Consider the following 26,603-nt stretch of genomic DNA (forward strand, 5'->3'; position numbering starts at 1 on the left):
AATTTGGTAACTGAATGATCGTTTTACGCAAATTACGCATCGCTGCACGGCAACGCTCCGCTGCTGGATTCAGTTGCATAGCGTCCTAGATTTCTCCCCTCCCCCCTTTTGAAGTCATGATGGCGGAACTGTAGTGTTTAGGAGGACTAGAAAACTATTACCCGCCCAGCAGTTCACTTATTTATTTATTTATTTATCTATCATTTCCCCGCAATGACCCGCTGGATTCCAACAAAAAAAGAGAAATATGGCGTTGGTAAGTTAGAAAATTATATCGTCTTATTTACAATAGGGCTGTTTTCACACAGCAGTTTTAATTATTTAGCTAGTTGGCCAAGCCTATTAAACTTGGAAGTTATGTAGGAAGCTTTAGGAAAGGGCGAAATTAAGCTACCTGGAATATTTCACACATGTTGGCTGTATAGGGATCACTGAAAGAAAGTGAATGTTGGATAGATATGAATAAGTTTGGTCAGCGTGTGCGCCCTATGTCCATACAGTAGCAATCCGTAAATCAAGAGGTTCGACTCTAAAGTGATATAGAGCCATGCTACATGTTGTGTGTAAACGTTTGTGTGATAACCAGGTGAAACGTTCTTGCGGCCCCTATACTGTAGAAATGGTGTAATTAGTCTATTACTAGACATTTCAGATATCATGAAAATACCAAGTCACATAGCCTACTACATGAGTCACTTCAGTTAGGGCATGATGTGTGTGTGTGTGGATACACGCCCTCAAGGTAAAGCAAAGCGAATGGGGAACCGTTTCAGCGAGTATGTTGACGTCAGTACACTGTAATAACGCAGTTTATTGGTACCTGCAAGGTTCTTTGGTTGATGTTGTCACAGTATCAAGCAGTAACACCTTTCATAGATTCTTATCAAAACATAGTTAAGTGAAAATGTATCAAAAGTTATCACCTAGTTGGTTTCCCTCCATTGTTTACAAAACATGAAGATGTGTAAATATAATAGGCATACAGATATCTGTATTCAGCAGGACAGAAAATAACCATAATCTCATAGAATGATTTAGATCTCATCATGTATGTTCATTTTGTTCTGACACTTATTTGGGTTTTAACTTTGTTTGAACTGGGGTATTGGTATAATTCAAAAAATAACAATATTCTAGTAAGGAATGCCCTTTACCCAGCTTGCTAGCACCAAAAATAACATACCTCTGTGGAAGTTCCTGTTCATTATTTGTTGTTTTGTAAAGACCACAGACAGAGGTGTCATTTTCTCAGGGTTACTGAAGTCATAATTTTTCTTGTTGTTGTTCCACTCATATATTTTTGTTTCTATCTTCTCAATTTTGAATATGACAGATGACTTCATGTAACTGCTGATTGTTCTTATTTGGGTAGATACAGTTTGAAACAGACACTACTTTTAGTTATGTTTGTGAAATGCTGATTGAATCAGAACATCCTTGAAGCTTGTTATGTGCCCATTGCTGCTAAGCCTTAGTAAAAAAAAAAGTCAAACCTCTCACTCATGGACTAATGTATGTGATAGTGTAGAGGGTGTTATTGCATATATAGAAGTACAAAATTGACACTTTATTGATATTAATGCATACATACATTTCATCATCAGTCATCAGCGCACACATGTATTTCAATCTTTGACTAGGTCAGAGAGAGCTGATAGGATTTTGAGTTTTTGTGTTGTTCATCTAATACAGGGATGGGCAAATTTGATGGGGCTGGGGGCCACAAAAAAATTGAACTCATCATAAGGGTCGCAGTTGCTCGCGGGTCTGTGTACTCACATCCATCGCCCCAGCCAGTAATTCGACCATGATAACAAGTTTAGATAGCTGGCCACTAAACTAAGTTAGCAATCTAAAAATATTTAGCTGACATGGGCTAATTGACCAACTATCAGTGACTGACATAACAAGAGAAAAACTGCTGATGCACTACCAAATTTCTAAATTGAACCTCGTGTATTCTACTATTCTAACTCACACCAGTAAGTTGAGACCTTGACTGAGTAAAAAAAAAATAATATCAGAGAGCCTTCAAAAGGGCCAGTTGCCCATCCTGATCTATAACCTGCCAGCCAGGGATGTCACAGGTTGAAGTGCACAACATTGTGAAGGAGCTGCACTAGTGAACCATACTAAGGCATAGACAGTAGCACTTGAGCAGTGACAGTATTGCTGCATCACAACACGCTTGGCTTGATTATTTTCACTGGCACAGCTCCACTGTTGCCAGGCCTGGCCCTGGACACAGTCAAAACTGTGTCAAGTTGGTGAAACGGGCCATTGTCACTATCTGCATGACAAGAGGGAGATGTCATTTCTTTGGTTTGTTTTTTTATAAAGGCTATTGTTTCTGAGTTGGCAGAGGGAGTTTTAACTACGAATAAGGAAATGTTTTGATGAGGTTTGATGCCATGATGAATTCTATTATTTGCATCCTCTATAGGACTGAATGGCACCCGGGCAATTCCACTGTTTCCGTGCGCAAACACTTAAAATGTATGCCAAACCAAAAACATTGATTTCAAAGTTTAACAAACCATACAACTCTATGCACAAAGACTATTTTTAACAATTTACACTGACATTGTTACAAAAACACATTTACTAGAAGAACTGTGCAGATTCAAAGTTTGCTAACAGAATCTCAGTAAAATCTCCCTCAGTTTTTTATGTGACCATGTTTTCTGCTCCTATTAAATGGAAACTCCACCCCAAAACAACACTTTTATATTTGTTTCATTAGTCCATTGTTGATATAGTCCCAAAATATTTTGCTTGTCAGCAATCACGTTTTCAAGATATATACTTGATCGCTGACATGCAAAACATTTTGGGACTATATCAACAATGGACTAATGAAACAAATACCAAAAGATAGTTTTGGTTTTCCTTTAAGTTTTCCTTTAAGATTCAAAGGTGTCTGCAGAAAGTACGGGTGTCAGCTATGACATGACACCATGAGTTTGAAAAAGATATATTTTGGTTTCTGAACTACAGTAAGTGAAGTGGGTTTACATCCGGTAACAGAATTGTGGTAACGGATTATCATCATGGGTCCCTGATCTGTACTACACAGAAATGCATAATTATGGATATGAATGTCATTCTCTTCATGGTGATATATCCTAAATAGGTACACAAAGGTAGAAATATGCAGTATCCTAATTTGCATATGTGGGTATTATTCTACCCACTGGCTATTTTTCTAATGAGCTCCGCCACCAAACAAGACCAAATTTGGTTGGTCCTTACCAAATCTTAACCAATCATAGACATCGATGTTTCACAAGTTTGGACTTCAAAGAACAACACAGTAGAGCTCAGTAAAGTAGAGTATAGTTAAGTACAGTATAGTACATTATAGTGTACTCAACTCTAGTGTGATCTACTGTCTACAGTACTTAACTCTACTCTACTCTACTCTAAATTACAGGACTGTGCTGCACTGTACTGAACTATACTCTACTTCTCTTTACTGAACTGTACTGAATTATACTCTACTTCTCTTTACTGTACTGTACTGACCTATACTCTACTTCTCTTTACTGTACTGTACTGATCTATAATCTACTTATCTTTACTGTACTGTACTGTACTGAACTATACTCTACTTCTCTTTACTGTACTGTACTGAACTATACTCTACTTCTCTTTACTGTACTGAACTATAATATACTTCTCTTTACTGTACTGAACTATACTCTACTTCTCTTTACTGTACTGTACTGTTCTGAACTCTGCTGTGCTCTACTGTATTGTACTGTACTGTGCTCTACTTTAATGTACTGTTCTGTAATTAACTATACTCTACTTTTATTTACTTTACTTTACTGTACTATGCTGTACAAACTTGTAAACATAGACGTCTATGATTGGTTCAGATTTCGGCCGGACCAAATCTGAACCATTCATGGACATCTATGTTTGGGTCAACTGAAGGCCGGTCCAGATGTCTGTGGATGTTGAAATCAGGGAAAGTCCGGACCAAAAAACGACGTCTGTGGATGTTGAAATCAAGGCCAGGGTGGACTTTTCAACATCAATGGACGTCCAGTGTCAATCAGTGCTCACTGGGTGAGGATGCTGGTTATAGTAAATGTAAAGAGAGGGGGCTCATGAGTAGGCGTCAGTAAGAGCCGGGAGAAGTGACATTAATTGGAAAAAGAGAGAAGAGGGGAAGAGAGAGAGTGAAGGGTTGTCCAGACTTTTCACACTAATGCTTTGACCACCAGACACAGAAAGAGAAAGATAACAGTTATCAGCTGAACATAACAGTATGCTAGTGGAAGGGAGGACAGTAGCAGGTGACCCAACTGTGGTTTGTGACTATTATGAGTTCATATTGTAGCCAATTCAATTGCAGAAATTACATTAACGATTGTTATGAAATTCTGTTACCTATTTTGAAAGAGACATTTTTAGTTTTAATCACTTCATAATTCATAAACAAAATTGATATCAGTAAAAACCCTATAACTAATTGATAGGTCTACCTTTACTTGTTACTTCTTTGAACTTCCATTGTCCTCCCTCCTCATGCGGGAGATAAATTAGAAAATATTTAAAAAAATATGTGGGTTTTTGGTATAATAACTTTAAGGCACAGGGCAATGTTTCATAAACAAATTATCGCAAACTAAATATCAGTGTTGATATTAGTTGGCAGGGATCTTTACTTCAACATTATTGTGTTTTCATGTATTTCTAATACCTGTTTCCATCTGTTTGACAAGAAATCAAAGCATTTGGTTATGGGAAATGGTGGGAAATGGTTGAAAAATGTATTCAGTATTCAGTATTCAGACCCCTTGACTTTTTCCACGTTTTGTTATGTTACAACCTTGTTCTACATTTGATTAAATTAAACATTTTCCTCATCAATCTACACACAATACCCCATAATGACTAAATGAAAACAGGTTTTTAGAAATGTTCACAAATGTATAAAAAATAAAAAACAGAAATATCTTATTTACATAAGTATTCAGACCCTTTGCTATGAGACTCAAAATTGAGCTCAGGTGCATCCTGTTTCCATTGATCATACTTGAAAAGTTTATACAATTTGATTGGAGTCCACCTGTGGTAAATTCAATTGATTGGACATGATTTGGAAAGTCATACACCTGTCTATATAAGGTCCCACAGTTGACAGTGCATGTTAGAGCAAAAACCAAGCCATGATGTCGAAGGAATTATCCGTAGAGCTCCGAGACAGGTTTATATTGAGGCACAGATCTGGGGAAGGGTACCAAAATATTTCTGCAGCTTTGACAGTCCCCAAGAACACAGTGGTCTCCATCATTCTTAAATGAAAGAAGTTTGGAACCACCAGGACTCTTCCTAGAGCTGGCCGCCCAGCCAAATCGAGCAATCGGGGGAGAAGGGCCTTGGTCAAGGAGGTGACCAAGAACCCGATGTTCACTCTGAGACAGCTCCAGAGTTGCTCTGTGGAGATCATCTTTGCAGCACTACACCAATCAGGCCTTTATGGTGAAGTGGCCAGACAGAAGCCATTCCTCAGTAAAAGGCACATGACAGCTCACTTGGAGTTTGCCAAAAGGCACCTAAAAACTCTCAGACCATGAGTAACAAGATTCTCTGGTCTGATGAAACCAAAATTTAACTCATTGGCCTGAATGCCAAGCATCACGTCTAGAGGAAAGCTGTCATCATCTCTACGGTGAAGCATGGTGGTGGCAGCATCTTGCTGTGGGGATGTTTTTCAGCGGCAGGGACTGGGAGACTTGTCAGGCTGGAGGGAAAGATGAACGGAGCAAAGTACAGAGAGATCCTTCATGAAAACCTGCTCCAGTGCGCTCAGGACCTCAGACTGAGGCGAAGGTTCACCTTCCAACAGGACAACGACCGTAAGCACACAGACAAGACAATGCAGGAGTGGCTTCGGGGCAAGTCTCTGAATGTCCTTGAGTGGCCCAGCCAGAGCCTGGACTTGAAACCGATCAAACATCTCTGGAGAGACCTGAAAATGGCAGGCGGAAGAAATGGCAGCCGTTTTTTTAAAAACGCTCTAACCACTAGGCTACCTGCAGCCCCACGGGTGCCTAACCAATTGTGCTATTATGTGTTTTTTTGTTCTTTTTTAGTTATTTTGTACATGTTTCTGCCACCGTATATTACGGCAAAAAAGAGCTTCTGGATATCAGGACAGCGATCACTCACCTCGGATTATACTAAGATTTTTTCTTCAACAAGCAGGACGCACAGGATGTACGTCAGACACCCAACAAGGCCGAAATCCCCGTCATTGGCAAGAGAAAGAGACGCAGGTATAGAGGACACAGGGCGGGGTGCCTCGTAAGGATCCGCCGATGGCGAGTGGGAAATCTGCCCTTACAATATTACTTGCCAACGTACAATCATTGGACAATAAAATAGACGAGGTACGAACACGAATATCCTACCAACGGGACATCAAAAACTGTAATATCTTATGTTTCACTGAATCATGGCTGAATGACGACATGGAAAACATTCAGCTGGTGGGATATATGCTGCACCGGATAGATAGAACAGCACACTCCGTTAAGATGAGGGGGGGTGGTCTGTGTATATTTGTAAACAACAGCTGGTGCACGAATCCTAAGGAAGTCTAGATTTTGCTCGCCTAAAGTCGGGTATCTCATGATAAGCTGTAAACCACACTATTTGCCAAGAGAGTTTTCATCTATTTTTTTCGTGTTTGTTTATTTACCACCACAGATGGATGCTGTCACTAAGACCGCACTCAGTCAGCTCTATAAGGAAATAAGCAAGCAGGAAACTGCTCACCCAGAGGCAGCACTCCTAGTGGCGTGGGACTTTAATGCAGGGAAACTTAAATCAGTTTTACCTAATTTCTATCAGCATCTTAAATGTGCAACCAGAGGGGAAAAAATACTTGATTACCTTTACTCCACACACAGAGACGAGTACAAAGCTCTCACTCGCCCTCGATTTGGCAAATCTGACCATAATTCTATCCACCTGATTCCTGCTTACAAGCAAAAATTAAAGCAGGAAGTGCCAGTGACTCGGTCTATAAAAAAGTGGCCGAGATAAAGCAGATGCTAAACTACAGGACTGTTTTGCTAGCACAGACTGGAATATGTTCTGGGATTCTTCCAATGGCATTGAGGAGTACACCATATCAGTCACTGGCTTTATCAATAAGAGCATCAAGGACGTCGTTCCCACAGTGACTGTACGTACATAACCCAATTTATTTAACACTTTTTTGGTTACTACATGATTCCATATGTGTTATTTCATAGTTTTAACAAATCAGTGTTAAACAAATCAAAATATATTTCATATTTCTGATTATTCAAATTAGCCACCCTTTGCCTTGATGACAGCTTTGCACATTCTTGGCATTCTCTCAACCAGCTTCATGAGGTAGTCACCTGGAATGCATTTCAATGAACAGATATGCCTTTCAGACATGAAGTTCAGTCAATCCGGAAAATGTCAAGAAATTTGAACGTTTCTTGAAGTGCAGTCGCAAAAACCATCAAGCGCTATGATGAAACTGGCTTTCATGAGGACCGCCACAGGAAAGGAGGAACCAGAGTTACCTCTGCTGCAGAGGATACGTTCATTAGTTACCAGCCTCAGAAATTGCAGGCCAAATAAATGCTTCACAAAGTTTAAGTAACAGACACATCTCAACATCAACTGTTCAGAGGACACCAATAATAAGAATATACTTGCTTGGACCAAGAAACACGAGCAATGGACATTAGACCGGTGGAAATCTGTCCTTTGGTCTGATGAGTCCAAATTTGAGATTTTTGGTTCCATCCGCTGTGTCTTTGTGAGACGCAGAGTAGGTGAATGGATGATCTCCACGTGTGTGGTTCCCACCGTGAAGCAGGGAGGAGGAGGTGTGATGGTGTGGGTGTGCTTTGCTGGTGACACTGTCTGTGATTTATTTAGAATTCAAGGTACACTTAACCTGCATGGTTACGACCGTATTCTGCAGTGATATGCCAACCCATCTGGTTTGTGCTTAGTGGGACTATCATCTGTTTTTCAACAGGACAATGACCCAACACACCTCCAGATTGTGTAAGGGCTATTTAACTGAGAAGGAGAGTGGTGGAGTGCTGCATCAGATGACCTGGCCTCCACAATCACCCGATCTCAACCCAAATTAGATGGTTTGGGAAGAGTTGGACCGCAGAGTGAAGGAAAAGCAGCCAACAAGTGCTCAGCATATGTGTGAACTCCTTCAAGACTGTTGGAATAGCATTCCAGGTGAAGCTGGTTGAGAGAATGCCAAGAGTATGCAAAGCTGTCATCATGCCAAAGGATGGCTAGTTTGAAGAATCTAAAATGTAAAATATATTTTGATTTGTTTAACACTTTTTTGGTTACTACATAATTCCATATGTGTTATTTCATAGTTTTGGTGTCTTCACAATTATTCTACAATATAGAAAATAGTAAAAATAAAGAAAAACCCTTGAATGAGTAGGTGTGTCCAAACCTTTGACTGGTACTGTATATATGCCTTAATTGTTCTCAAACATACAGTGGAAGTTGGAAGTTTACATACATTTAGGTTGGAGTCATTAAAACTCGTTTTTCAACCACTCCACAAATTTCTTGTTAACAAACTATAGTTTTGGCAAGTCGGTTAGGACATCTACTTTGTGCATGACACAAGTAATTTTTCCAACAATTGTTTACAGACAGATTATTTCACTTATAATTCACTGTATCACAATTCCAGTGGGTCAGAAGTTTACATACACTAAGTTGACTGTGCCTTTAAACAGCTTGGAAAATTCCAGAAAATTATGTCATGGCTTTAGAAGCTTCTGATAGACTAATTGACATCATTTGAGCTAATTGCGACATCATTTGAGCTAATTAAGTGTACCTGTGGATGGATTTCAAGGCCTACCTTCAAACTCAGTGCCTCTTTGCTTGACATCATAGGATAATCAAAAGAAATCAGGCAAGACCTCAGAAAAAAATTGTAGACCTCCACAAGTCTAGTTCATCCTTGGGAGCAATTTCCAAACGCCCGAAGGTACCATGTTCATCTGTACAAACAATAGTACGCAAGTATAAACACCATGGGACCACACAGCTATCATACTGCTCAGGAACGATACGCATTCTGTCTCCTAGAGATGAGCATACTTTGGTGCGAAAAGTGCAAATCAATCCCAGAACAACAGCAAAGGACCTTGCGAAGATGCTGGAGGAAACAGGTACAAAAATATCTATATCCACAGTTAAAATGAGTCCTATATCGACATAACCTGAAAGGCCGCACTGCAAGGAAGAAGCCACTGCTCCAAAACCACCATAAAAAATCCAGACTACGGTTTGCAACTGCACATGGGGACAAAGATCTTACTTTTTGGAGAAATTTCCTCTGGTCTGATTAAACAAAAATAGAACTTTTTGGCCATAATGACCATCGTTATGTTTGGAGGAAAAAAGGGGGGGCTTGCAAGCCGAAGAACACCATCCCAACCGTGAGGCATGGGGGTGGCAGCATCATGTTGTGGGGGTGCTTTGCTACAGGAGGGTCTGGTGCACTTCACAAAATAGATGGCATCATGAGGAAGGGAAAATATGTGGATATATTGAAGCAACATCTCAAGACATCAGTCAGGAAGTTAAAGCTTGGTCGCAAATGGGTCTTCCAAATGGACAATGACACCAAGCATACTTCCAAAGTTGTGGCAAAATGGCTTAAGGACAACAAAGTCAAGGTATTGGAGTGGCCATCACAAAGCACTGACCTCAAACCTATAGAAAATTTGTGGGCAGAACTGAACTGAGCAAGGAGCCCTACAAACCTGACTCCGTTCCACCAGCTCTGTCAGGAGGAATTGGCCAAAATTCACCTAACCTATTGTGGGAAGCTTGTGGAAGGCTACCCGAAACATTTGACCCAAGTTCAACAATTTAAAGGCAACGCTACCAAATACTAATTGAGTGTATGTAAACTTCTGACCCACTGGGAATGTGATGAAAGAAATATAAGCTGAAATAAATCATTCTCTCTAATATTATTCTGACATTTCACATTCTTAAAATAAAGTGGTGATCCTAACTGACCTAAGACAGGGAATTTTTACTAGGATTAAATGTCAGGAATTGTGAAAAACTGAAAACTGTAGACTCAGCTTTCATTTGACACCCAATTCAACATACTCCTATGCGTCCTTTAACATGGAAATGACCACCACTCTCTGGTGGAGTCATTTCTGTATTTAATTTTCATTCACTTTGTCATTATGGGATATTGTGTGTTCATGGGTGAGAAAAATCTATTTTGAATTTTGGCTGTAACACTACAAAATGTGGAATAATTCTAGGGGTATGAATTCTTTCTGAAGGCACTGTATAACTTTTCCCCACAGGTCTACGTATTAAATTAGTACTATTTGTTCTCACAGAACAAGTGTTGAACAGTCACATACTAATTTGCATTTGAGGGGAACTGCATACAATTAAATGGGAAGTATACTTACTGAAAGAATATTCATGTTTAGTTGTGAGGTATTCAGAGATGTGATGAGCTTAGCCAGTTGAAGCGTGCAGTGAGACCTAGCCTCCGGCAACAAGGATTATCACTGTGCAAGTCAGGACAGAGCTCCTTGTCTTGTTCCTGTGATAGAGGTTGGATGCTGAGTACTAGGCTATGAAAGTCTGTTTGCACTGCAGCTCACTCAAGTCATGACAAGGAAGTGTGTGTGTGTGTGTGTGTGTGTGTGTGTGTGTGTGTGTGTGTGTGTGTGTGTGTGTGTGTGTGTGTGTGTGTGTGTGTGTGTGTGTGTGTGTGTGTGTGTGTGTGTGTGTGTGTGTGTGTGTGTGTGTGTGTGAGAGAGAGAGAGAGAGAGAGCATGCTGTGCTGTGTGATCTGTCTCTCACTTGTGTCTTTCAGTGAAAAGGAGGGAGGGAGATACAGCGAACGCCTCTAGGAAGGAACTTAAGTTAACAAACTGAGGAGGGCAGGGTTGCAGCTGAAGAGGAGAGGAGGGCAGGGCACTCTACTGACCCAGTTGGCTGCCGTATACTCTTTACAATGTGACCTTTAACCGATAGGCTCCATGGCTTGGTGATTTAGGAATAAATAATACATGATGTCAATCCCCTCCTCACTCTGCTTTCCTCTGTGTGGATGTTGTAATACACTTGGAAAAACATTTTCCATTTACTCCATCAAACACATAGGCTCAGGGAATGATAAATAACAGGATTATGTCAGTCATCTCTTTATTTAAAATGTGAGGTCAGGCTGTCCTAAAATCCTAATCATGAATACATGCACATACTGTACATGTATTAGGCTATAATTAAGAGTGAAGTGAAAATCCAAGAGATTGAGGGACATTTTCAATTAAAACTGGGTTTCCAATATAAGGCCAACACCGAATTCCACTTGCACCACACAAGAATGTACCTGTAATTTCATAAAACAATGTTTACTCTTACTCGAGCTCAAACATGCTTTTTCACAGCGCAAGAAATACTTGACTACAGTATACTGTACCTTTATCAGATATGACCTGGGAAAAGGCCAAAGTCTATAGGCTTTGCTGGGCTTTTCTTATCTTTTTTCTGTTTTCACTTTCTGTATGTTGAGCTAGCTGGGGATTGTCGTTTTGCGTTTGTATGTTGTTTCACATAGTAAAACTGCCATAATAAGACTGTCTCTTTTTTCTCCCCCTCCTATCAATTCTCTCTCAGCAATCTATAATTATGACACCAGAAGAGAGCAGGAGCTGTGTCTCCAGGTGGGAGACACTGTACACATACTTGAGACATTTGAAGGTGAGCATGAACAGCCAACATGCCCTAACATATCACTCTAGCTTCACGTTCTTATGTACAACAAGTTGTCACATGCTAAGTAACAGTTTTCAACACTGAAACTTTGTGAAACATTGAACTAAAGCTGTGATCCATACCAGACATGGATTGAAAATAATCAGCAATGTTTAATGAAATTCTTTTGAAAGAAATAACAGTCAATATCACCATCTGTATCTAGTTTGCCCTCTTCTCATCGGTCTTATCTATATTATATTTATCCCTATATCTCTGTCATATCTCTATATCAATCTTTAATCTCCCCAGGCTGGTATAGAGGGTACACAATACGGAACAAAGCACAGAAGGTATGGCAACAACCGTATATCCATTCATAGTTTTTCCTTAAAATTAGAAAATAATTTGAAGAAGAGGTTTACGTTTCTGTTTCATCTTATAGGGCATTTTCCCAGCCTCGTACATCCATCTAAAGGAGGCTAAAGTTGAAGGGACAGGGTAAGGTGTCACTCACTTGTCATGTCATTAGAAATGGATTGTATTTGATGGGATGGGTGACTTGACCTATTTGCACGATTTGATGCATGTGATGCACCTGTGGGACCCAATATCTGGTACATTCCTTCCTTCCACCCATCTTACAGCCAGCAGGAAATAGTTATCCCAGGAGACCTACCACTGGTACTGGAGTTAGGCGCCACTCTGAGGGAATGGGCACAAATATGGCACAAGCTATATGTGGTACGTTGAGAAAACTAGTTTCTTATCCATCACCCTACTTACATCATCTTCACATTAAAGAATTCACTTTACCCTTATGCTGTTATTCAACTCTGACACTTAGTCGGTTTGGAAAAGGGTAATTATGTTAGCCTGGGTGACTGTGATGATGAATATGACTGTTTGTTTGACAGAACAACAAGACCACTCTGTTCAGGGGCGTACAACAGATGGCCTACAGCCTCATCGAGTATCGATCTCAGATAGTGTCTGGAACATTGCCCAAGGATGACCTTGTGGAGCTCAGGAAGAAAGTCACAGCTAAGATTGATTATGGAAACCGGTATAAATTGTACTCTACTTGAATTGCATTTTGACATAAACATGCTTGTAACGTTTTATGTGACTGAGTCATGGTGCTAAGAATATGCCCTTGTAAATCTGTCCTAAGCTATATTTGATGCTTTCTGTTGTACAGGATTCTAGGGTTGGACCTGGTGGTGCGAGATGACGCAGGGAACACTCTGGACCCGGACTGCACAAGCACAGTCAGTCTATTCCGAGCCTTTGAGACTGCATCCCGCAGTATAGATGACAGAATACAAGAGGAGAAGGCATGGACCAGCTGTTGTTTGCACCTCTCTGATAGATAAACCACTACGTGTATATGCTGCAGAGTTTGCCCTGCCAGTGCATCGTGTTTGCTCATACAGTGTCTCTGTGCCCCTCTGTAGACCCGGAAGCAGAATCTGGAGATGAGGCGCCAGTCCCTGTTTAGCACAGTGCACACATACAGTCTCCTCATGAACCTCAAGAACTTTGTTTGTAACATCGGGGAGGATGCAGAGCTGCTTATGTCGCTCTATGACCCTGACCAGTCAGAGTTCATCAGGTCAGATACCAACTAATTTAAATTCATTGCATTATACTAAACCACCATTACCATTCTGACGCTTGACAGAACAATTCGTCCAGTACTCATTTGTTCCACATTGCATATATATTTAATAACGTGACTGTATGTAGGCATTTTGATATATTTGTTTTTGTGTTATCTTGTAAAAAACACAGAGGTTTGTTACAGTGAGGTATGGGAGTTGTGATTCTTGATTGTGAATGCCATGTATGTTTGCAGTGAGAACTTCCTGGTGCGCTGGGACAGCATGGGCATGCCCAAAGAGATTGAGAAACTCAACAATCTGCCTGCCCTCTTCACGGTAACAGAGATGAAACCCTCCCTTCCACTTTCTTGTTTCTCTGTTTTTGTAAATATAATAGTCTAGCCATGGGGCCTAATAGATGGACCGGAAGCGGGCAGTGACAGTCCTTGGTTGGGGCATGCTATGCAATGCCATGCCATGCCATTTATATCCTCAGACAGGCTCTTCATCTGAACTGCTCACATTAAAATTAATATAAGCAACATTGCATAAGATATTGAATATGTTCTGCCTTCCAACTTTTACTTTACTTGCATTATGTCATCCTTATCTTTGCATTGAAATGATCTTCTCCACTCTGCCCTCTCTGGCCAGGATCTGAGCAGCAGTGACCTGATTAGGCCACGTCTCTTCCTCGTCTGTCAGATTATCAGGGTGGGCAGCATGGAACTCAAAGAGGGCAAGAAACACACAGGAGGGTTAAGGAGACCGTTTGGTGTAGCTGGTGAGATGTCTTTTAATTGAGATGTCTTCACTATATTTGTTTGCGCAAATTTACACATTCAATTAAATCTGAAATCAGAACACTAACACTACCCCATTTACTCAGAGTTTGAGTGAATGGGTAATTGAGGGCCTAAACAAACATTTACAGTAGGATCCCTGTCCTGGATAAAAGCCAGACACACCCTGAGCCCACCTGAACCTGCTTACCCTCCTGACCCATAAACTACCTCCACGTTGTCTGCCTTGCCAAAGGAGTCAGGGGAAAGGATTTAAACATCCCTCGTTGTTTTGAGTGGAGGATTACATTTCTGGGTTGGATGAGAAATTGTCTCCTTTGGTATCACAGCAAATGGACTGAACCCAGTATCATTGGGAGCAATACAGAGCTCTTATTTCCCTCAGCTATTTCCTAAGAAATTACTAATTGAGAGAGAAAGAGGAATGCCTACTGAACCATCATCTATTGCAACACAAAGCTCAAGATCACACAGACAGGCCTGCTGGAATCCTACCTATGCTCCTGTTGTGGATGTATCTTTTTATCATTGTCTCTGGTGCATTGGAACAGGTGTGTGAGGGCCCAATAACTAGTTTTCAAACACAAATTACATTGTCGTTCTGCTCTGTAGTTTACTTAATCGGAGTGAAGACTGCTGTGAAATGGCTCGAGCTGAGAAATCAAATACCAAAGATATTAAAGTGAGGTCATGCTAGCAGCAGCAGTGGCAATAACAGGATAATTGAATTGAAAGCAGCTTATTAGCTTAGCCTTTGCCACATATCACCACCACATTCACAGTTGCCTCTGTTCACAGTGATGGACATCACAGATATCGCCCATGGGAAAGCAGATGATGAGGAGAAGCAGCATTTCATCCCCTTTCAGCAGTGAGTGTTTTAAAATCTCTCACAGGCTCTGCTCATTTTCACACTGTGATAATAGTCCTCACTCCGCTGTCCATTTTAACTCAACCTTCTCTTACACCATCATAGAGTCAGAAATGACAAATGGCTTGAACTGTTTTAGGATAGAGTACTTAAAGGAATGCATTATGCAACTGCTTCCTCTATTGCTATACAATACTGTAGATCAAGGACAAATCTAGGTTTGTAGTGCAGTGTAACAAAAATGCAACTGGAGACTGTTTCTTATTCTTGCTTGGTCACATGCACTGTTATATTTTGTGGATTTTCTTTTCCAATATCTCAATATGTCTTTCATAGCTCTATGTTTTGTGATCAATGGTTCCATCCACTTGTCAGTCCCACTTTAAACATATATTTATCCTCCTCTTTATCTATCCTTCTTCTCTCTCCCAGGATAGCTATGGAGACCTACATCCGTCAGAGGCAACTCATCATGTCACCTCTCCTCCCATCCCGGGTCATTGGAGAGAACGAGCCTCTCACCGCCGTCTTCAACAAAGTCATTAACACCCGGGAGGTTAACCACAAGGGCCAGGGTAAAGAGACACACTCACTGCCACTCTGTGGCAACAACTCACCAGTTTGCCTAGAATATAGCAGAGTAGAACAGAATATAAAATACAAAAGAATGTAACTCGGAAGTGGCTTTTAAAATGTGGGTCTGGGTTCAAAATAGAAATGTAACAGGTTGTGTGTATCCATTCTGAACATTCTGTTAGTTCCTCTGTCTTGTTAACTATCTCTTCATTGATTGGCCCTGCTGGGTTCTCAGGACTGTTTGTGACCTTAAAGCTACTTCCTGGTGACCTGTCCCAGGTCAGGAAGGACTACTCCCACTTTGTGGATCGCACCACCGCCATTGTTAGAAAGATGGGCTTCCCTGAGATCATCCTCCCAGGTGCCATACGTTTACTGTACATGTTCTTATTTATAGCTGAATTGCGTCTGAAACAAGGGGTTGCATACTTTGTAGCTGCCTTTACAGCAGTGACAGTTAATATATTGTTTTTCAATATTAACCAACTAATTCTCCTCTAGGATATGTGAGGAACGATATATATGTGACCTTGCTGCAGGGGGAGTTTGACCGCGGTAAAAAAACGTCACCCAAAAATGTTGAGGTGATGTTGAGTGTACTAGATGACGATGGCAATCTCATGGAGGTACGGGTGCTGTCTTAACATTATGTGTGCCTCCACATTTCTTTCTTTAACCATTTTTACCTCAAGTATTGCATGTTGGTCAACTCATGTTTGTTGGTTTACTGTAAGAAAACCTAAGTTATTACAAAATGACCCCAATTAATGTCTATACATATACATGGGGTTTCTTGTCTGCAAAAAAATATGTTTGACTGAATCTCATTCTTTCTCCTTGAATAGAAAGCAATATTTCCTGGAGCTGGATATGATGGGATCACAGAGTACAAGTCTGTAATTTACTACCAGGTCAAGCAGCCGAGCTGGAATGAAACAGTCAAGGTACAGCTCACTTACCAGCATCCCAGGTGTTTCTGTCAGGACAAAAGAGCTCTGTACTCTCCCCATGGTGGCTCAAGTTCAGCAATTAATTTCCCCAAAATATTTGTCTCTATACAATTAAATAATCCTTTAGAGTAGATATTGGCAAGGATTGTGGCACTCATACAAAATGCTAGACAGACACTAGACATGACTTTCTCTGTCTCTTGTCATGATACTCTCCTCACTCCTCTCCTCATTCCTTTCTTCTCCCCCTCCAAGGTGACTATTCCTATTGAAGATGTTGGCCGCTGTCATCTAAGGGTGATGTTTCGACACAGATCATCTCAGGACTGTGAGTGCCTCACGTTTCTATCACATTCGACACCCGGGCATCCTGCCCTAACCCTCTGGCATCTGGTCAGAATGAATATGAATGTGTCCTTCAGAGTTGGTTGATTGGGTCCTCACTGACACTGCTGTGTTTCCTTTAGCTAGAGACAAATCAGAAAAGCCGTTTGGCATGGCGTTCGTCCGCCTGATGAAAGGAGACGGAACCACGCTGAGAGACGGCAGACATGACCTCATTGTCTACAAGGTGGGACCAACACAGCACTATGCTACTGACGCAGACCCTATATGATGCCCACAGCTTGGTGGAACCAGAGGGTTCAGATACATTTGATTCATTTGAAATAATTCTCTCCCCATAGGGATTCTATTTCATTATCTGTTAAGTAGTGAAGTAGTAATTAGTTAGATATTTCATATAAAATAAAAAGTTGAAAGTAAGTAGATCATTCATGGCCGCTCCCTGGTCAATGAATAGCAAATGACATACAGATTAATATGTTTTAGTATTTAATTCCTTTTGTTCATTTTGCTCAGGTTGACGTAAAGAAGACTGAGGATGCAAAGACATACCTGACTCTGCCAGGCTCCTGGGCTGAGGTGGAGGAGAAGGAGAGGCAGACAGGGAAAACCTTTCAGCATTCAGGAGTCATCCCAGTCACAAAAGACAGCTTCCAGATTGGCACTCTCACCTGCTCCACTAAACTCACCCAGAATGGTACTGTAGTAGGACACGATTATCTGGGAAACAATGTATTTAGAATCAAACAGACCTTAACAAATTGAATCAAATCAAATCCAACTCTTTCCGCACTTCGGCTCATAATACAGAGAAGAATGATGTTGACATAAAAGTAATATTCTCCTGTTCCTCTTCCAGTGGATCTCCTGGGCCTGTTGAACTGGAGGTCCAACCCTGAACAGCTGGACCAGAACCTGCAGCGCCTGATGGAGGTAGAGGGAGGAGAGATTGTCAAAGTGAGTCTGACTGCTCCAGTATTCTTAACTAGTTTAACATACAAGGACACCTTGTACTAATGCATTTGTCTTTTGTGGTCTTAGTTTCTACAGGACACACTTGATGCCCTGTTCAACATCATGATGGAGACTTCAGAGAAGGACACCTATGACAACCTGGTCTTTAATGCTCTGGTGAGTTCTGGAGTGGTGGGTGAATTACCTGCGTTAAGCGATCAGGGTTAATGGCATTTGTCTTTAATATACCAAAAGACAGTTGTATATCAGAAACTATTCATGCAACAACATTTTCCAGCAGGTTTCTATATTACACTGGTTCCTGACTGTGCTTTGCTTTTCTTCTAGGTGTTCATAATCACACTGATTGGAGACATCAAGTTTCAGCACTTTAACCCAGTACTGGAGACATACATCAACAAACACTTCAGTGCCACTTTGGCTTATATGTGAGTCTAGCCCTCTCCTTTTTCACATTTCCCTCTCTACTCTGTTCATTTTTCTTTCCTCCTGTTTTGACACCTTTCCACCCATTCAGAATGCAGTCGTTTATATGCAGTTGCTGGTATCCCTGAGTGCCCCATTCCATTACTTTTTCAGGAAGCTGACCAAGGTTCTGAATTACTATGTGGGCCATGCAGATAAGCCTGTCCTAACAGAGGGGCTGTACTCAGCCCTCAAAGCCCTCAAGTACCTGTTCATGTTCATTGTGCAGTCCCGGGTCCTCTACCTCAGGTATCATAGCTGTGGCCTTCCTTCCTCATACATACTCATACATTTGGTAGACAATATTAGTTTGTTTTGAAATGAGCAATGTCCTTCTTTTTGTTTATTCAGATTCTATGGGACCAGTGAGGATGGGGATGCTTTCTTTAACTCCATCCGGACGCTCTTCCTCTCCTTCAACACACTCATGGACAGACCGCTAGACGAGGGACTGAAGATAAAGGTGAGTTGGTGTAGGGGAGAGACACTGGTATGGACACTTGCATGGTACTTCATCTTCTTTAATGCACTCTCAGTTAACATTGAATAGCCTGGTAGAGCAACACTCACTGTATTATTCAAATGAAATTGTCAGCTTTACAAACTAGCTTACCCTTTCTATGTTTATGGAAGCCTTAAGGGCCACCCACACCAAGGATGATAACTATAAAGATACATTATACAAAACTATAACCAGCGTTCTGCGGTACACCTGTCAATCAACTTATCAATGCATACTACTGCACGCTGTAGGCCTGTTAATAAGGTGGTAAGACAGACCATTCAGTGCTTCAGGGTGTGTTCACTGTTATTGTGACAACTGCAAATAATACTTAAATGTACATATAGGAACTCATATTCAAATGTAGTCATTCAACAACAAATACTGTTTAGGCTGCACATCTTTTATATCATGTCATTGCTTGCATTGTTGCTCAAGTGGTTTGGAAGTGATTTCCATGTTTCTAATGGATGTCAATTTGTCTCCAGATCTTATTTGTTGCTGTGCTTATCTCTGTCTGTCCTGAGCAACCATTTGCAATGCATCAGTGCAACAATGTTATCATCACTGGCCAGTGTTGACACCAACGCACTCTATCTCCTTAACTTTCCCACGACAGTTCATTTGGCCTAGGCCTATTTTACATTCAACAATTAGCTAGAGCAATCATGCTTCTCTCCCTCGAAAATGCAATTAGGCCTCGTTTAAAAAAGGCTAAAAATAAATGGTCTATAGCTTTAGTAGTCTATAGCTTTTCCTGGGATTACACGTGAAGAGGAATAGCGGAGCGACTCGCGTAGCCAAAATGAAATGAAATCAAATGTTATAGGTCACATACACATGGTTAGTAGATGTTAATGCGAGTGTAGCGAAATGCTTGTGCTTCTAGGTCCGACAGTGCAGTAATATCTAACAAGTAAACTAACAATTCCCCAACAACTAGCTAATACACACAAATATAAAGGGTTGAATGAGAATATGTACATATAAATATATGGATGAGCGATGGCTGAGCGGCATTGGCAAGATGCAATAGATGGTATAAGATACAGTATATACATATGAGATTAGTAATGTAAGATATGTAAACATGATTAAAGTGGCATTATTTAAAGTGGCATTGTTTAAAGTGACTAGTAATCCATTTATTAAAGTGGCCTATGGCCTACACTACAGTATATTGCACACCGGAACAGATGGAAGAGAGAGGGTAGAGATGTGTAGCCTTCAATAGTTAAATAGTAGTGCTATCAATATTTATTTTTTTACAGAATATTACATGGCAGATCTGTGCGTTCCTCCAGGCTGCGCTGCAGTCTCGGACACGCAAAGCTTCACTATTGATTAGGCTTAGATTTTTAGACAAGAAAAGTATTCTACCTAAGCTACAACAATACAGTGTAATGGTGAATGTATTATTGTTATCAAGTGACTACACAATTATTGTCTTGGGCAAATTTGAATAACCGCTTAAACGTCCTGTTTTGAGTGCTTCATGCCGAAATAACTGCATACAACCTAGGTCCAGAAAGATACATTAGCAGGCTAATCATGTGGTTTATTTTGCTCACACCATCGCGCTCCCTCTTCTTTCAAACTCCCCTATTTTACATTCAGCAAGTAAGAGCAAATTGCAATATCTCCTAAATAGGTTAGTAGTAGTAAATAAAATGCTCGAATTAGGTGTACAACAAGATATTGGGATTCCAAGGGAAAGGAATAGCTGTGTAAAGGAATAGAAAGGAATATCTGTAGCTGCGAGGCAGCAGATGCCAGGTGCGCAATTGTGCAAAAAGAACGGTGAAAACAGAATAGATATTTGCAGCCTTAGAAGCGTATGCAACCCATTTATTAACTAAATGTTAGACCCTAATACTGCCGTGAATAGCTTATACGCAATGAATTTACACAGTTGAAATATATTGTTTAATCTGATAATAAAATGGCAGGTAGCCTAGGATAGTGTGCGCCCCAGTCTGCGCTCCAGCTCGACATTCTCCCTAATTGATTAAGCTTTTTGGGGACAAGAAAAACAATCATACCTAGGCTATAACAGCACAATGCAATAATGCATTTTGAATGCATTTGTCTAGCGAGTAAATCATTATAGTCTAGGCTGTAAACTGTAGTGGATATGTCATTTCAATAACCGCAAAAAAAACCTGCGTTTTGAATGCATGTTTCATTCTGAAATAATAATAATCTAGCCTAGGCCTGATTAGGCAACCATTTTGATCAGTAATGGGTATTTGACAGTTGACAAGGTCCAGAAAGGCACATTAGTAGGCAAGTCATAGTGTGTATTTTGCCAGGATATATCGGCGTTAACAGATAGGCCTACCATCGAAAATATGTCCTTCTCGTGCGCTGTTTGTCGTGGATCATCATTCTCCCAAGTCGTCTTATAAGTAACGTGGACAACAATATGCTCACACATGGCCAGTTATTCAGGCAAATTTATCTTGAGCTCTGCTCTGCCTTCTCTCCTCTCTGAGCAGCCTCGCGCACCTAGAGCTATGAACGCTTCAATAGAACGCGTTTTTGATTGGTTGTCAATGTTTTATCGTTGGGGACAGGGGAAAAAATCTCTCTGGAAGTGATCGCTCTCGTTGTCGTTCTCCACTATTTTTGTAGTTATGTTCTAGTGTGACGTTCCTGTTCACTTCAATTAGAACGATTTTATTTATTTGTATAGTTTTTATCGTTTTTGTTATAGTTATCGTCCTTGGTCCTATAATTATTGTCCTTTATGCTGGCTTCATGAAAGATGGTTCAAGTTTTACTTGATAAACACTTTATAGTTGACTAGCTCTGTAAAACTTTATCCAGTGATATTTCCCTCATGTTCTTTTTAAAACACTTTTGAGACCTTGTCTTTTTCAGGGGGCGATACTGAAATACCTCCCCACCATCATTAATGACATAAAAAATGTCTTTGACCCTGTGGAGCTCAGGTAACTCCTTGTAATGACATTTTAACAGTAAAATCTCTGCAGAAATTATACTGTTTCCTGTATAGAAAAGATAGTGACATTGTCACATGTCCTTGCCTTTTTCTGTATGTCTTCCTGTCTCTCCCTCACTAGTGTTCTTCTGACCAAGTTCATCGAGAGCATCCCTGACTCTCAGCTGGTGCGCCAGAAGCTTGGTTGCATGTGTAAGATGGTGGAGAGTGGCCTTTTCAAAAAGCCAGGTACTGTGGCGCCTCTCTGGTTAAAACACAACTTTATAATAATCTCTATTTAAAAACAGAACCACATGATGACACATTTGAATGGTCTCTATTTGTCTTTGACCCCACAGAGTGTCGAGATGTCCTCTTGCCACTGTTGACTGACCAGCTGAGTGGGCAGCTGGATGACCACTCCAATAAGCCTGACCACGAGGCCTGTGTTCAGCTGCTCAGCACTGTGCTTGACAACCTGGACCGCAAGGATGTGGTGAGTGGCTAATTGCTACAGCACATCTCTATCTCTGCTGCTGGAAACACTGAAATCAGTCACATCCCTGACTCTAACTAGATAGGTTTTGAAACATACGTATATTATTTATCTGAGCTGCTTGTCTGTGTCCTCAGGGTCCAACCCGGGGTCATGTCCAGCTGATTATGGAGCGGCTGCTTCGCAGAATCAATCGCACTGTCATCAGCATGAGCAGAACCTCCCCTCTCATTGTAAGACTCTTCTTCTTCATCTAACTCTAAAGTTATTTTAATTTGTTCAGTTGGTAGCCTAATACTTTATTTTAAGTTTCCATGTATAAGGCACAGTGCTGAAAATCTGCTTCTATGCATCCTATACAGTATATAACTTAGTTAGCACTTATTATAAGCATTCAACAATATAAGCAGGTTATAAGCCTATCCTGTTTTTTACATATATATTTATGTATATACAGTACCAGTCAAAAGTTTGGACACACTTACTCATTCAAGAGGTTTTCTTTATTTTTACTATTTTCTACATTGTAGAATAATTGTGAATACATCAAAACTATAAAATAACACATATGGAATCAAGTAGTAACCCAAAAATTGTGAAACAAATCTAAATATATTTTATATTTGAGATTCTTCAAAGTAGCCACCCTTTGCCTTGATGACAGCTTTGCACACGTTTGGCATTCTCTCAACCACCTTCTCCTGGAATGCTTTTCCAACAGTCTTGAAGGAGTTCCCACATATTCTGAGCACTTGTTGGATGTTTTTCCTTCACTCTGCGGTCCAACTCATCCCAAACCATCTCAATTGGGTTGAGGTCGGGTAATTGTGGAGGCAAGGTCATCTGATGCAGCACTCCATCACTATCCTTCTTTTTCAAATAGCCCTTACACAGCCTGGATGTGTGTTGGGTCATTGTCCTGTTGAAAAACAAATGATAGTCCCACTAAGTGCAAACCAGATGGGATGGCGTATTGCTGCAGAATGATGTTGTAGCCATGCTGGTTAAGTGTGCCTTGAATTCTAAATAAATCACTGACAGTGTCACCAGCAAATCGCCCCACCATCACACCTACTCAATGCTTCACGGTGGGAACCACACATGCGGAGACCATCCATTCACCTACTCTGTGTCTCACAAAGACACGGCAGTTGGAACCAAAAATCAAACATTTGGACTCATCAGACCAAGGGACAGATTTCCACTGGTCTAATGTCCATTGCTCGTGTTTCTTTGCCCAAGCATGTCTCTTCTTATTATTGGTGTCCTTTAGTAGTGGTTTCTTTGCAGCAATTCAACCATGAATGCCTGATTCACGCAGTCTCTTCTGAACAGTTGATGTTGAGATGTGTCTGTTACTTGAACTCTGTGAAGCATTTATTTGGGTTGCAATTTCTGAGGCTGGTAACTCTAATGAACTTATCCTCTGCAGCAGAGGTAACTCTGGGTCTCACGAGAGCCAGTTTCGTCAGAGCGCTTGTGTTACGGCTGTTGTCGGAATGAGAACAAGGTGCAGCGTGGTAGGCGTACATTTTCCTTTAATTGTAAATGTTCCACCAAAAAAACAATAAACAACTCAACGAACGTAAAGCTAGTAGTGCAAACACATGCAACACAAAAAGACAAGATCCCACAACAGAAAGTGGGAAAAAGGGCTGCCTAAGTATGATTCCCAATCAGAGACAACGATAGACAGCTGCCTCTGATTGGGAACCATACTCTGCCAAAAACAAAGAAATAGACAACATAGAATGCCCACCCCAAATCACACCCTGACCTAACCCAATAGAGAAATAAAATGGCTCTCTAAGGTCAGGGCGTGACAGCTTGATGGTTTTTGCGACGCACTTGAAGAAACTTTCAAAGTTCTTGACATTTTCCGCATTGACTGACCTTCTTGTCTTAAAGTAATGATGGCTGTCGTTTTCTTTTCTTATTTGAGCTGTTCTTGCAATAATATGGACTTGGTCTTTTACCAAATAGGGCTATCTTATGTATACCACCCCTACCTTGTCACAACACAACTGATTGGCTCATACGTATTAAGAAGGAAATACATTTGCCAAAAGTGTGCAAAGTTATCATCAAGGCAAAGGGTGGCTACTTTGAAGAATCTAAAATACACTTTTTTTTGTTACTACATGATTCCATATGTGTTATTTCATAGTTTTGATGTCTTCACTATTATTCCACAATGTAGAAAATAGTAAAAATAAAGAAAAACCCTTGAATGAGTAGGTGTGTCTAAACTTTTGACTGGTACTGTATGTGGGAACCTAAACTAGTTTTTCAGCTAAGGTGACTGATGCTCTGTCTTCTCCATACCAGGGTCATTACCTAGCCTGCATGACTGCCATCTTGAAGCAGATGGATGACATGCACTACGCCCACTACATAAGTATTTTCAAGACCAGACAGGACATTATTGTAAGTGGTCCGCTCCGCCTGCCCTGGGCATGGCTCTTCCTGAGTCATCCAGTCGATAGCTGGTATTCAACCACTGGTGCTTGTAACTGCGCCTGAAGTGGTTATTGATTATAGACATTTCATGGGACTGACTTGGAACAATGTGAGGATCTCCCTGTCCTTGCTTCTTTACTGAGGTGTGTGGGTCTAAAATGAGGAAAGCTTAGGTACCTGCTGCGCATAGTTTAACTTGTTACTAATCAATGGACTTGGTTAGAAACACAATCCCATGTTTGTGCAGACATGAAGATGCATAAATCCAGGTACTTGCAGTACAGGCAAGGTAACTGTTCTCCCTGGCCCACTACAGGACTTCCTGATGGAGACATTCATCATGTTTAAGGACCTGATGGGGAACATTTTCCCCTCTGACTGGATGACCATGAACCTTCTGCAGATTGGGGTGTTTCTGCGGGCCATCAACCAGTACTCTGAGGTCCTCAACATGTACTTCCTAGACCAGACCCACTTTGAGCTGCAGGTGGGTCTCAAGTCTCCACCTCTTAATGGGGTGGACAAAAGACATCTGTGTCTCTCTCCTAATGTAATCTTAACTCAATCATTGTCTCATTGTCCATGTCAAAATGTTTATCATATTCTCCTCTCTTCAGCTATGGAACAACTACTTCCATCTGACTGTGGCATTCCTTACCCACAAGTCATTGCAGCTGGAATCCTTCTCTCAAGAGAAACGGAACAAAATACTTAACAAGTATGTCCTTTTCTTCTTTATTTTGTGTATGAGTGTAATATTTAAATTCCCCAAAATAAATAATTACACAAGAAAAATCCAAATTGCACAGTGTATTTTAATTGATGTAGAGTATTCACACCCCTTTACTTTTTCCACCCTTAGTTGTGTTACAAAGTAGGATTAACATTTATTAAATTTTTTATTGTTCAACGATCTACACAAAATACTCTGTTATGTCAAAGTGGTCGAAAAATTCCAATATTTGTTATAAATTAATACAAATAAATCACTATCTTGATGAGATAAGTATGCACCCCCCTGAGTCAATAGATGTTAGAAACACCTTTGGCAGCGATTAAAGCTTTGAGTATTTTTTGCTTAAGTCTCTAGAGCTTTGCACACCTGAATTGTACAATATTTGCCCAATATTCTTTAAAAAAAACAGCGAGCTCTGTCACCATCGGCCTAATGGTGAAATCCTTGAGCAGTTTCCTGTAACGGTGTTCCTCCTCCTCTTCATACGAAGAGGAGGAGTAGTGATTCGACCAAGGCGCAGCGGGTTGTGAATACATAATGATTTATTTACAAGACGAACTAAACACACGAAGAACACTTGATATATTACAAAACAACAAAACGATGTAGACAAACCTGGACGACGAACTTACATGAAACACGAAGAAAACACGAAGAGGAAAATGACTACACAAAATGACGAACGCACGAAACAGTCCCGTATGGTGTAACATAGACACAGACACAGGAGACAACCACCCACAAACAAACAGTGTGAAAACACCTACCTTAATATGACTCTCAATCAGAGGAAATGAAAAACACCTGCCTCTAATTGAGAGCCATATTAGGTCACCCTTTAAACCAACATAGAAACAGAAAACATAGAAATGCCCACCCACACTCACGCCCTGACCGACTAACACATACAAAACAACAGAAAATAGGTCAGGAACGTGACATAACCCCCCCCTCAAGGTGAGAACTCCGGGCGCACCAGCACAAAGTCTAGGGGAGGGTCTGGGTGGGCATCTGACCACGGTGGTGGCTCCGGCTCTGGACGAGGTCCCCGCCCCACCATAGTCAATCCCAGCTTCCGTT

At 40.8% G+C, this 26,603-nt stretch overlaps 1 protein-coding gene across 2 annotated transcripts in view; it reads left to right on the forward strand.

Moving 5' to 3' along the window:
• The first annotated feature begins 127 nt into the window (after positions 1-127).
• Positions 128-26,603, forward strand: part of LOC139576830 (dedicator of cytokinesis protein 5-like) — a 56,925-nt gene continuing 30,449 nt past the window's right edge. For both annotated transcript variants that reach the window (XM_071403351.1, XM_071403352.1), the window contains exons 1-30: positions 128-256; positions 11,719-11,802; positions 12,109-12,149; positions 12,242-12,297; positions 12,444-12,540; positions 12,714-12,862; positions 12,998-13,133; positions 13,254-13,411; positions 13,655-13,736; positions 14,055-14,184; positions 15,002-15,074; positions 15,507-15,649; positions 15,886-16,011; positions 16,152-16,276; positions 16,496-16,594; positions 16,856-16,928; positions 17,068-17,171; positions 17,462-17,642; positions 17,805-17,902; positions 17,987-18,076; positions 18,248-18,348; positions 18,500-18,634; positions 18,737-18,848; positions 21,771-21,841; positions 21,974-22,080; positions 22,191-22,327; positions 22,465-22,560; positions 24,656-24,754; positions 25,104-25,274; positions 25,405-25,505. In XM_071403351.1, coding sequence (XP_071259452.1) covers positions 214-256; positions 11,719-11,802; positions 12,109-12,149; positions 12,242-12,297; positions 12,444-12,540; positions 12,714-12,862; positions 12,998-13,133; positions 13,254-13,411; positions 13,655-13,736; positions 14,055-14,184; positions 15,002-15,074; positions 15,507-15,649; positions 15,886-16,011; positions 16,152-16,276; positions 16,496-16,594; positions 16,856-16,928; positions 17,068-17,171; positions 17,462-17,642; positions 17,805-17,902; positions 17,987-18,076; positions 18,248-18,348; positions 18,500-18,634; positions 18,737-18,848; positions 21,771-21,841; positions 21,974-22,080; positions 22,191-22,327; positions 22,465-22,560; positions 24,656-24,754; positions 25,104-25,274; positions 25,405-25,505 — 3,218 coding nt within the window. In that variant the 5' untranslated portion in view covers positions 128-213. The remainder of the gene's footprint in view (positions 257-11,718; positions 11,803-12,108; positions 12,150-12,241; positions 12,298-12,443; positions 12,541-12,713; positions 12,863-12,997; positions 13,134-13,253; positions 13,412-13,654; positions 13,737-14,054; positions 14,185-15,001; positions 15,075-15,506; positions 15,650-15,885; positions 16,012-16,151; positions 16,277-16,495; positions 16,595-16,855; positions 16,929-17,067; positions 17,172-17,461; positions 17,643-17,804; positions 17,903-17,986; positions 18,077-18,247; positions 18,349-18,499; positions 18,635-18,736; positions 18,849-21,770; positions 21,842-21,973; positions 22,081-22,190; positions 22,328-22,464; positions 22,561-24,655; positions 24,755-25,103; positions 25,275-25,404; positions 25,506-26,603) is intronic.

Source organism: Salvelinus alpinus, chromosome 5, assembly GCF_045679555.1.
Source record: "Salvelinus alpinus chromosome 5, SLU_Salpinus.1, whole genome shotgun sequence".
NCBI classification, from domain to species: domain Eukaryota; kingdom Metazoa; phylum Chordata; class Actinopteri; order Salmoniformes; family Salmonidae; genus Salvelinus; species Salvelinus alpinus.